Source organism: Silene latifolia, chromosome 2, assembly GCF_048544455.1.
Source record: "Silene latifolia isolate original U9 population chromosome 2, ASM4854445v1, whole genome shotgun sequence".
Taxonomy (NCBI): domain Eukaryota; kingdom Viridiplantae; phylum Streptophyta; class Magnoliopsida; order Caryophyllales; family Caryophyllaceae; genus Silene; species Silene latifolia.
The window spans coordinates 145,780,757-145,792,885 of record NC_133527.1 but is presented as its reverse complement, the minus strand read 5'-3'; the positions used below and the strand labels follow the sequence as shown (position 1 = coordinate 145,792,885).

Below are 12,129 nucleotides of genomic sequence, written 5' to 3'. Positions count from 1 at the left end.
TGTACTTTCGTAGCCTTGCGAAGAACTTGCGAAGGTTTGCAATATGTCCTTCTCTTTCTTTGGATTTGACGATCATGTCATCTACATATACCTCAACTTCTTTGTGCATCATGTCATGTAGGAGTGTAGTTGCGGTGCGTTGGTATGTAGCTCCGGCGTTGATCAATCCGAATGGCATTCTTGATAGCAATATGTTCCCCATTGGGTAACGAAAGCGGTCTTGTGCATATCTTCCATGGCCATCTTGATTTGGTTATATCCCGCATATCCATCCATGAAGGATAGTAATGCGTGGTCCGCAGATATTGTCCACCAATATGTCGATGTGAGGTAGAGGGAAGTCATCTTTTGGACTTGCTTTGTTTAAGTCCCCAAAGTCAACACAAACACGGATTCTCCCATCCTTTTTGGGCACAGGTACTATGTTGGCTACCCAATCAGAGTACTCGGAAACTTTGATGAACCCGACTTTGAATTGTTTATCCACTTCTTCCTTAATCTGTAGAGCCCATTCTGTTCTCATTCGTCGAAGCTTCTGTTTCACGGTTTGAAACCCGCTTAATAGGAATTCTATGTTCGGCGATATCCTGTCGGTCCCCGGCATGTCTTTGTAGGACCAAGCGAAAACGTCTTTGAATTCATTTAGGAGGTCTATGAAATCGGCCCTTTCGGTGAGCTCAAGGTAGTCCCTATCCTCGCTTCTTTGGGTTCTAATTCGGTTCCTACGTTGATGGGTTCGGTATCCTCTATTACTGGTCCCCCTTCCCCTTCCCGTAATATTTCTTTGGCTACGTAGGGTGGTATTTCGGTCAAGTCCGGGTCTTGGTCATCCTCGCATCATCATAAACAGAATTGCACTCGAAAGAACACAGAGAGTAAGCAGAACCTGATTTATTCATATTAAGATTTGAGTAAAGTTGAAACAAAGAAGCCAACTGATCCATGGTTAGTTGCGGCAAAGGAACAGTAGTTGGGGCATTTCCCGAACTACTGTGACTACTCGAGGCTAAGCTAGGAGAAACGAAGGGAGTGGGGATGACAACAGGAGTAGACTCTCTAATGACTTCTCTAGACTCCGACTCTGACTCCGACTCCGACTCCGACTCGAACTCGTCGTCTTCGGGTTCTCCTTTGAACATCTCTCCTTCTCCAGTAGTGAGCTTGAAGAGTCTTCCTTGGTTGTTGGTCCATTTGATATATTTTCTCCATCCTTTCTGCTGCTTTGTGTCGGTTTCTGTGATCAACGCGGTGGGGTTGAAGCGATCGTCTTGAAGTATCATAGTAATGATCTCATCCTGCGCGGCCCTAATGAATCGGTCCTCCCCAAACAAGAGGCTAACAGCTTGTTCGTCGAAGCAAGGTGCTTGACGGGTTTTGACGGTAGGAACCGTTTCGGGAGGAATGAAGTAGCAATCGTGAAAGATCTCGATTCCGGCTAACTTCCTCTCAAGATAATGCCAAGGTTCGGGAAATCCATGGAAGAGTTCTGAACTTCCTTCTTGAACGAAGTACCCATTTAGAGTGGGGAGATATGGTCTCATTTGGACTCCCACGTGCTTGCGATTTTGGACTTGAGCGAGCATTTCGAGAACTTCTTCAGTTGTGGGTTTGTATCCTAATCCAAGTGTGTTGGACCATGTGGTCATATGCTTATGTTTTGATAATGACAAGTATAAATGTTATGTGCTTTAAATACTCTTGCTCGTAAAGGTTTGTTAAGTCCTTCACAGAATAGTCAAGTTACATACAAGCAAAGTTATAGCAAGGTTACTATAACTTTGACAAGAACAAGTGAAGACTTACGAGACGATCTCAAGCAAGTATCATCTGATTTGTGAAGAATATCAAGCATTGATTAGAAGACATGATATAGAAGGCTTGGACTATATCATTGAAGAAATTCTTAATGCGTCAGTGGAACCGTAACAAGTTTCAAGCTGATGATCATTTAAGCAAAGACTTGATCAAGTCTATAAAGAAGCTCCAAGATGAAGAGCTTACGATCACGGAAGAGACTACCTACTACTGAAGATCTCCACGAAGATTAGTTAGTATTAGGATGTCCATCAAGTAACGATACTTAAAGAATGGTATTGGAAAGTTGAAGTTATAGCCGTTGACTATAACTTTACACTTGACAAGCTTGGGGTTATAGCTTGTGTGCTATAACTTTGGGCAGAATTAGTCGGCACGATTTTCACAAAATCTTATCTACGAATAAGTTTTTATAAAATACTTTTTATAAAACATTAGTATATATAATAGAGATAATATAAATATATTATTGGTCACTTAAATGAATTGTTTACGTTTCCTTATTGGTTAGTAAAGCGATGTTATAGTCGTCATGCTACCTAGGGTTTACGGAAACATTTGACCTAATCCACAATTGGGCCAAGTGAGTTTTGGACGACCTAGGGTTCTGCGCCGCCTAGGGTTTCGGCTCCTTGGGAACCGTGCCTCCTAGGGTTTCGGCCTTCTAGGGTTTTGTGCCTCTTATGGTTAACTCCTTGGACAAGTAAACTATCTTATCCTATATTCTAAGAAGATAATTTATTATCTTGAAGAATATTTATGATAGATTTATTTACTTAACAAGATTATCTTTTGATTTAATTAAGATTCTAGTTTATCTTATTTACTTAATTAAATTATCTTGTGGATTAAATAATATTAGAAAGATTTATTTCTTTCTTTCTAAGCCATGATCTACACGGCTAGATCTAGGGTTTTTCGACCAAACCCTAGTTCCTATCTCTACTATAAATACTCATGTTCGTTCTTCATTTCAAGTTGTCTTTTCGAGAATCAAAATCCTTATGCAAACAATCTGTGTTTATTATTTTAAAAAGTTTTAAAAGTGTTTTGTTTTTACAAACGAAAAGTCGTGCTTCAAATTCTTATCATTCTTCAAGTTACGTTACGAGATAATAGTGTTTAGATTCGCCTCTTACTCGTTCAATTGTGTGAACACTTAGAAGGGCAATCAAACTACTTTCTTAGTAACTTAAGATAGTGCAAACCGAATATCGAGTGATATTCAAATTGAGTCACAGTTAGAGTTAGCTGTGCGAGTGGGTTGATAAATTTGTAATCCGGAGAAAGGTACTAAATTTATTAATCGAGAATAGTGGACGTAGGCTTCGACTTGTGAGGCTGAACCACTTCAAAATCCCGTGTGTCTCTTTCTTTCTTTCGTACGTTTTACTTTCGTGTTTTCCTTTACGTTTCGCTTACTCTGATTAATCGATTAGTTAAAGTTTAATCAATAAACTTTAAGTAATTAATTTTATAGTCATAGAAATAAAAAGTGGGCAATAGTTTTTCAAATACTCAATTCACCCCCCCCCCCCTCTTAAGTATTTGCCCTTGGATAGACTCTTCAATTGGTATCGGAGCCTCGTGCTCTTGATTGCCTAACCGCTAGAGTTAGATCCTTCTATCCTTTTACTTTTTATTTTAATTTTTCCGCTGTTTATTTTTACACGTGTGCAATGGATTCCAAGTACTTAAAATGTCCTATCTTCGATGGGAAGAATTATAGTCTTTGGAAGAACATGATGACACACTACATTAAAGGACACGATTGGGAGTGCTGGACGATCATCAAGAATGGTCCTCATAAAATTCTTGTTGGTACGACTGAAGGCACTAGCTATGAAAAGAAAGAGGAAGACTATGTCGAGGCCGACTTCAAGAAGGCAGAGAAAAACTCAAAAGCCATTAGTTTATTACAAAACGGCATGGTATCGACTGAGTTCGATCGTTTTTCATCTTGCTCTTCGGCCAAGGAGATATGGGATGGACTCGAGTTAGCCTATGAAGGGACGTCAGCTGTTAGGAAGTACCGCATTGAATTACTGATTCAAAAGTATGAACTTTTCAAAATAGAAAAGAATGAATCACTCGATAGTATGTCGGCGCGCTTCTCAACGATAATCAACGAGCTGAAAAATCTTGGTAGAACTTATAGCTCAGAGGATATAGCTAGAAAAGTTCTAAGAAGTCTTACCAAGAAATGGCGCCCTAAGGTTACAGTCATGGAAGAATGTAGGGATCTCTCATCATTGCCCTATGCAGAACTTATTGGAGCTCTAATGGCTCATGAACTCGTCCTGGATGACGATGAGGCCGAGCCCAGTATTACGAAGAATAATCTGGCTCTTCAAGCTTCTGCAAAGGATGATGTTGAAGGTGAAGACCTTGAAGAGGAAACCGTTTTGTTTGCTAGACGAATAAATAAGAGAGTGTTTCGAAGTAAGCAAACAAAATCGTCTAATTCAAAAGGTAAGACGCCAAACAAGAAAACTTCTGAGTTTAAGAACACGTTCGCGAATAGAGGATGCTTCAAGTGCGGAGAATCCGGACATATGATTAAAGACTGTCCCACATGGGACAAAATCAAAGACAAAGCTCAACGTGACAAGACTAAGAAGGAGTTTAAACAAGTGTTGATTGCGTCTTGCTGGGGAGATCTCGAAACAGAGGATGACGACGAGTCAGAAGAAGAAGAAGTTGCTAACTTGTGTTTTAGCAACAATGGATCAGACGACGACAACGATAAAGAAAGCTTGGAGTCCGTGTGTTGCTTCATAGGGGACTCTGAATCTGATGAAGAAGAAGAGGTAAGCTTTCTCGAACTTAAGAAACAAGTTAAGAAGTTGCCAAAAAATGCGCTTATTAAGCACTTCGAGCAATGTCTTGAGAATAGTCATGAGATGGAACTTGAAATCAATGAATTAAAAGCTCAGATTTTTGAGATTGTCAAGAGAACTATAATTTCAAAGCGACGCTAAAAGCTCAAATCCAAAGTTATAGTGAAGCAAATACAACTTTAGATAAGACAAATGCTGAGAAGAAGATTCTTGAGTCTAAAGTTATAGCCCATGACGCTATAACCTCAGATCTGAAACTCAACATTAAGCATCTTCAAGCCAAGGTTATAGCTAATGATGCTAAAACCCTAGAGCTGAAGAAAGTCATAGAGCGTCTTGAAACAAAGGCCACAAATAGAGAAGTCGTGATCTTAGATCAAGAAAAGGAAATTGATTCTCTGAAGAAGCAATTGAAAGAATCGAGAAAGTACTCTCTTATCTTTGAGAAATCACATATAGATCGAGTACAAAGTTTAGAAAAAGAGATTCAAGTTCTTCATGACAATTCTAAAGACATTAGCTTTGTAGTTGTAGAAGACCACACTGAATGTGATGAAGAGATCCAATCTCTTAAAAATTTACTTCTACATGCTAGGAAAGTCCACGATAAGTGGGAAGGTAGTGCTCAAGTCCTAGATTTCTTAACTGAGCAATCAGATAATAATTTGAAACAAGGTCTAGGATATGAATGCTACAGTCGTAGAGACCATAGTAAGTGCAAAGAAACTCCTTCCGAAAAAGATTTTAGGAAGAGAAAATATACGAACTTACCTGAATATTTGATTTGCAGTTATTGTGGTGTCTCTGGACACGTCCAAGATAACTGTGTTAAACGTGTGCAAGATTTGCGCAAAAACACGGAATACGCTAACACGTCTAACATAGTTGTCGAAGACATCGATTCTTCTACAGATAAGTCAGATACTGAAGTAGAACGAAATAATTATTTTCGCTGGTATTATGATAGAAGTTTCGAGTACAAGAAAAAGGCTGATGCACCTAAACGACCACCAAAGCCTACAGAGTCTATTAAGACTAAGGCTCCCCCTAGACAGCCTTTTAGGAGACCTATAGAGAAGACCAAAACTCAACCTAGAACTATACCTAAACTGTCTATTAAGAAAATCGTTAGACAAGTGTGGGTTAGGAAAGACTTGGTCTATAGAGTAACTAACGTTAAAGGACCCAACTTAGCTTGGGTACCTAAAAACTGTCTCTAATTCTCTAGCAGGTCGTACTGAAGGAAAACAACATATGGTACCTTGATAGTGGATGCTCAAGGCACATGACTGGTAATGTAAATCTGTTTCTTTCAAAGAGAACCCTTCATGGTGGATTTGTCACTTTTGGTGATAACAAGAAGGGTAAGGTTATTGGCATCGGTAAGGTTGGCATATCATCTTCTAGTGCTATTGGCGATGTTTACCTAGTAAGTGGTCTCAAGCATAATTTGCTTAGTATCTCTCAATTATGTGACAAGGGAAACAAAGTAGTCTTTCATTCAGATTCTTGTCGTATCATAATTGAAGGAACTAGGAATGTTGTGCTTGAAGGACAACGAGTTAAGAATGTTTATAAACTTGATTTGAATAAAGTTCCGTCTAACTCGTTTACGTGTATGAAAGTAACTGTTGATGACCCTTGTCTTTGGCACAAAAGGCTTGCTCACATTAATGCTCTAACTTTGAACAAGCTTAAGAGATGGGATTTGGTTGAAGGACTACCGTCAATCAGATTCGACCAAGAGACTCTATGTGACTCCTGTGCTCGCTGCAAACATGTAAGATCGTCGTTCAAACCTAAGAGAATGGTAAGTACGAAAGAACCGCTGGAACTTGTACATATGGATCTATGTGGCCCAATGAAGGTAAGAAGTAGAGGCGGATCCAGGTATGTTTTCGTTCTAGTAGATGATTACTCTAGGTTTGTTTGGCCGATATTTCTCAATTCAAAAGATGAAACTTTCGATGAATTTGTAGTATTAATGAAGGTTAGTTTCAATTCGTACGGATCATGGCACCGAATTTGATAATCATGCTTTTATAGAATATTGTAGAGAGAATGGTGTTGGGCATGACTTCTCAGCACCACGAACTCCACAACAAAACGGTGTCGTAGAACGTATGAATCGAACATTAGAGGATATGGCCCGTACTATGTTGTTATGTAGTGGCTTACCTCGTAACTTTTGGGCAGAAGCTATTAGTACTGCATGCTATGTTCATAATCGTGCTTTAATTAGACCGATTCTAAAAAAGACTCCCTATGAGCTTCTTAGAGGTCGAAAACCTAACATAGCACATCTTTGATGTTTCGGGAGTAAATGTTTTGTCCATAATAATGGCAAAAATAGATTAAGTAAATTCGATCCCCGAAGCGATGAAGCTGTGTTTGTTGGTTATTCTAGTCATAGCAAAGCTTATAAGGTTTTCAATAAGAGAACCTTATGCATAGAGGAAAGTGTTCATGTTGTTTTTGATGAGAATGACATGTTTGATAAAGCTGTACAGGATGAGGAAGAGGATTTGGACGATCCAGACTTCAGATTATCTAAAGAGGATCCTCCAGAATTGGATGACGAGGATAAGGAGATTGAAGGCACAAAGGATGAACAAGGATGCCCTTCAAATGATAAAGAGAAAACGGAGAGTATAGTTGATGATACTATAACCTCTTCTCAATCCAAACGTTCAGAGACCGAAGTTATACCTAATGAAGATATAACTTCAACTTCTAGACAAAGTAGTGGAGCTGAAGTTATAGCTGACTCCACTATAACCCCAGGCACAAGCTCAGGGGGAACGAGGATTGAGACTCATTCATTAGGAGATGGTCAGCCTAGCTCAAATGACGATGTGCCTCCAACCTCTAAGAAATGGAAATATAAAGGTTCACATCCAATGGATACGATCCTAGGTAGTTTGAATGACGGAGTTAAAACTCGTCGGAAGCTTAACAACTTCTGCTCGTTTTATTCCTTTCTCTCGAATATAGAGCCTGCAAACATCAAAGAAGCGCTTGCAGAACCAGATTGGATCGTGGCTATGCAAGAGGAATTACAACAGTTCGAGCGCAACAAAGTATGGCACTTGGTTCCAAGGCCAAAGGATCGAACCATCATTGGCACACGTTGGGTATTCCGCAACAAGCTAGATGATACGGGAGTTATAGTTCGCAACAAGGCAAGATTGGTAGTACAAGGGTACAACCAACAAGAAGGAATCGACTATGATGAAACCTTCGCTCCCGTTGCCAGATTAGAGGCTTTTAGACTGTTAATAGCGTTTGCTGCTCACAAGGGGATTAAACTATTTCAAATGGACGTTAAGACAGCATTTCTTAACGGTTATTTGAACGAAGAGGTTTTTGTTGAGCAACCTCCAGGTTTCTTAGATAGCAAGTTTCAAAACCATGTTTTTAAACTAGACAAAGCATTGTATGGGTTGAAACAAGCACCAAGGTCTTGGTACGACAGATTGTCAAAATATCTTCTAGATAGTGGTTTCAAAAGAGGATCTGTCGACAAAACCTTGTTCTTGAAATCTGAAGATTCTGATCTATTAGTTGTGCAAATTTATGTTGATGATATTATATTTGGTTCTACTAATAATCGTTTGTGCAAGTATTTTTCAGAATTAATGACCTCCGAATTTGAGATGAGCATGATGGGAGAACTCAAGTTCTTCCTTGGTCTACAGATTCAACAAACGAAAGAAGGCATCATGATTCACCAACAAAAATACATTAAAGAGCTACTCAAGAAGTTTGGGATGCAAGACAGTCGTTCTAAGCCAACTCCTATGGGAACAGATAAGAAGTTGACTTTGGACGAAAACGGTAAGTCTGTCGATGAGACGACATATCGAGGTATGATTGGCTCACTTCTCTATTTAACTGCTAGTCGCCCAGATATTATGTTTAGTGTGTGCGTATGTGCTCGATTTCAATCGTGCCCTAAAGAGTCGCACATGTTGGCAGTTAAGAGAATATTAAAGTATTTAATTGGTACATCGAATTTATATCTATGGTATCCTATGGAATGTAATTTCGACCTAATAGGGTATTCAGATGCAGATTATGCAGGATGTTCACTTGACAGAAAAATTACGTCAGGCATTGCTACGTTTGTTGGACCATGTATTGTTACTTGGGGGTCGAAGAAGCAAAATTCAGTCGCTTTATCTACTGCTGAAGCCGAATATATTGCCGCTGGTTTGGTATGTTCTCAATTATTATGGCTTAAACAGCAATTATGTGATTATGGTATCGATGTAGGTTGTATTCCTATTCTATGTGATAATACGAGTGCTATTGTTATATCTAAAAACCCCTCAAAGACTCACGGACCAAACACATAGACATTAGACACCATTTTCTACGGGATCATGTAGATAAGGGCAACATTCGACTTGAATTTTGTAGTACGGAAAAACAATGGGCAGATATATTTACCAAAGCGTTAGCTAGAGAACGTTTTGAGATTTTGCGGTTGGAAATTGGTTTAATCGGTGGCAGTTAAACTTGTCACAAATATTTTATTCTTTTTATGACTGACTAGAAATTGACGAGATTGTATGACTGTGTCCGTATTATTTCGTTGCAATTATAATTATGTGAATATGTGTTTTAATTCGAGATTATAATTTTAATTTGCTAAGTCATTATACGGTGTGGCATCATACGATCATCTTTTATTCTAAACTTTACCTTAAGCGAAATATTGCTAAAACCGTGTTATTCACCCTAACCAAAAAAATCTATCCTTTTCACCTAATCATAACCAAAATCTATCCTTTTGCCTGTTATATTTGACCGAAATTATTTACCAAATATTACCCATGTGCTCTTAGAATTTTGGTAAGATTCTAAATCTTATCAAAGATCTTACCATATCTTGGTAATACTCCTTCCTCACGCCACCTCCATATTTTACCCTACCTTCATCATAATTCCATCACTATTTAAACCCTCCCTCTAACCTTATTCACTCATTATCAAACACAAACACTCAGCCTCACAAAAACTCTCACGCAAAAACCGACCCAACTCTTCACCATGTCGAACCGTCCTCAAACCCGTTCCTCCTTACCTTCGACAAGACCATCAACCCGCCCTGGATCATCTTCAAAGATGGTTTTTGTTCCAAAAACTACCCCAAAAACACCCACTTCTCGCCCTTCCCCTGTTTCGCCCGAAACAGAGACGCCCCCGTGTCCCGCCGTTGTGGGAAAGAAAAGGAAATTAGAAAAGAGGAGATTGAGTGGGGTTTGTGGTGCTGAATCGGAGATGATAGTGTGTGGTGGTGGTAATCGTCGGATGTCTCGAGATTTCGACATGCAAGCAACTAAAGTTGGGTTTGATCGTCTTAAGCTTACAACTAAAGAAAGAGAATTGGTGAATCGGGTTCTTGCTTACAAGATTCATGGGGGTCGTGCCTATTCCGCATCTTGGTGCAACAAAATTGAGGCACTCAATTTCTTCACCATGTTTCTTGATTATCAAGGTTGGACCGACATTGCCGCCTTCTCGGGTCCTATATACCCGATTGAGGTAATCCAGTTCTTTGCTTCAGTTTCTTGTCAAAATCGTGTTTTGCATGCGGTCGTGAATGACCAAGAAATTGGATTTAGTGAGTCGGAATTTGCTGCTCTGTTTTCGGTGTTTGATGAAGGGTTGGAAATCAACCCGGGTGTTGAATGGAATGGTTTAGACGATGATGAAAGGATGCGGGTCAAACGGTATTTTGATGAACATGCAACCGGTAATAGTGATGTGCTTTTATCCTCAAGTTTCTTTACACCGAAACTGAAATTCTTCTTTAATTTCGTATGGAATTGTGGTTGTCCTCGTCGTGGTGGACGAGATAAGCTTACGGCCTATGAAATGGTCCTTGTGCACTCATGGCTTGAAGGCCATAAGGTCAAGCTTTCCTCGTTGGTTTTTAATCGGATTATGCAAATACACAATTCGGTGATTAAGGAGAAAACTCTCACTACCATTGATTTGCCTTATGGTATGTGGATTTCTCGTATCTTGGAGGATAAAGGTGTCATTGGTGTGGGAAGCTATGGTGTGGTGACCCGTGATGTGATGAACGATACGCTTCTTCGTGCTATGAAAATCGGTGCTAGGGGACCGGAGTTGGTATTCTTGCCTAAAGTTGTGGAGGCAAGCCAATCGAGTGAAAAGATAATGGAGAAATCGAATGATGTCGGGCTATATGATAAGTTAGCAGAGGTGATGACTAAATTGGATGAGAAATTGGACACCCAATCTCAAATGTTAATTGATGTGGTGTCGGGGTTGGCTAAGGAGAAGGCTACTGTTGAGCCACCCGTGGCTATGGCAAGAGATGATGGAGATTTGATAGCTCGTTTTGTGGCTATGGAGGCTCGGTTGGAGGCCATGGAGAGTATGGTCAAGGATAGTGTTCGCCAATCTTTTAAACAATCGGACACCGTGGCTAATTTGACGAGTCAAGGCGGTGCTATTCTTGGGTATGGTCGAGAGATGAGGAGTGAGATGGGACTCACGTTCGACGCTTTGAAGGCCCTTTCTCTTAAGGTGCTTAATTTCGAGAGTTCTCTTGCTAAGCATACGGAGTTGCTCCGTCATTGTCATCATCGTCTTGAGGAGTTGGAGAATTGGTCTCGAAAGACTTATGTACCTCCTCGTGGCTACCCTCATCGACCTTAAACCTATCCTTGCCCTAGCTTTTGCCCTATCCTAGCTTATGCCTATCTTAGCTTTTGCTTTTCTTTTCTCTTATCTTTTGCTTAGCTACATACATTCCCATTCGGCCCATCGGCTTAAACATTGTGTGTTTCTATTCGGCCTTTTGGCATTAACACATCGGTTTGTATGTTGCTACATCGTATCTTTTGCTTGCTTATGACATTTACTTCTCGTTTTATTATGTTTATTTACGTTCTTATTTTGCCTCGTTTGATATCACCCTAGCATTTTATGTTTGTTCTCGTCTTTTCGATGATGTCAAGAGGGGGAAGAAAAATGACCGTTGATTTAAGTAATTGCCTAAGCTTGCTCCTTGTCAAGACCTTTTATCTCTTAAGGTCCTTAGATGCTTACTTTGTTATATATAGTCTAGTTCTTGCGTTCGACTTTGCTATAAATTTTATAGTGTTTCGTTGAGGGGGAACTACGCTTAGTCACACATCGTTAAGTTTGAGACTTGTCATCATCAAAAAGGGGGAATTTGTTGGACCATGTGGTCATATGCTTATGTTTTGATAATGACAAGTATAAATGTTATGTGCTTTAAATACTCTTGCTCGTAAAGGTTTGTTAAGTCCTTCACAGAATAGTCAAGTTACATACAAGCAAAGTTATAGCAAGGTTACTATAACTTTGACAAGAACAAGTGAAGACTTACGAGACGATCTCAAGCAAGTATCATCTGATTTGTGAAGAATATCAAGCATTGATTAGAAGACATGATATAGAAGGCTTGGAC

The 12,129-nt window shown here is 39.6% G+C and overlaps 1 protein-coding gene across 1 annotated transcript; it reads left to right on the top strand.

The window, feature by feature from the left end:
* Nucleotides 1-3,743: 3,743 nt before the first annotated feature.
* Nucleotides 3,744-8,381, top strand: LOC141641430 (uncharacterized). The gene is made up of 6 exons (XM_074450090.1): nt 3,744-4,031; nt 4,182-4,698; nt 4,788-5,782; nt 5,887-6,522; nt 7,166-8,277; nt 8,354-8,381. The coding sequence occupies exons 1-6, from the start codon at nt 3,744-3,746 to the stop codon at nt 8,379-8,381; spliced, it is 3,576 nt and encodes a 1,191-aa protein (XP_074306191.1).
* Nucleotides 8,382-12,129: the final 3,748 nt, after the last annotated feature.

Bases quoted from the DNA above. Each gene is read 5' to 3' on its own strand.
- LOC141641430 (XM_074450090.1), top strand. From the start codon at position 3,744: ATGGTATCGACTGAGTTCGATCGTTTTTCATCTTGCTCTTCGGCCAAG. The intron at 5,783-5,886 runs GTTAGACAAGTG...ATTCTCTAGCAG, and splicing joins AACTGTCTATTAAGAAAATC to GTCGTACTGAAGGAAAACAA. The intron at 6,523-7,165 runs GTAAGAAGTAGA...AAAGCTGTACAG, and splicing joins ATCTATGTGGCCCAATGAAG to GATGAGGAAGAGGATTTGGA.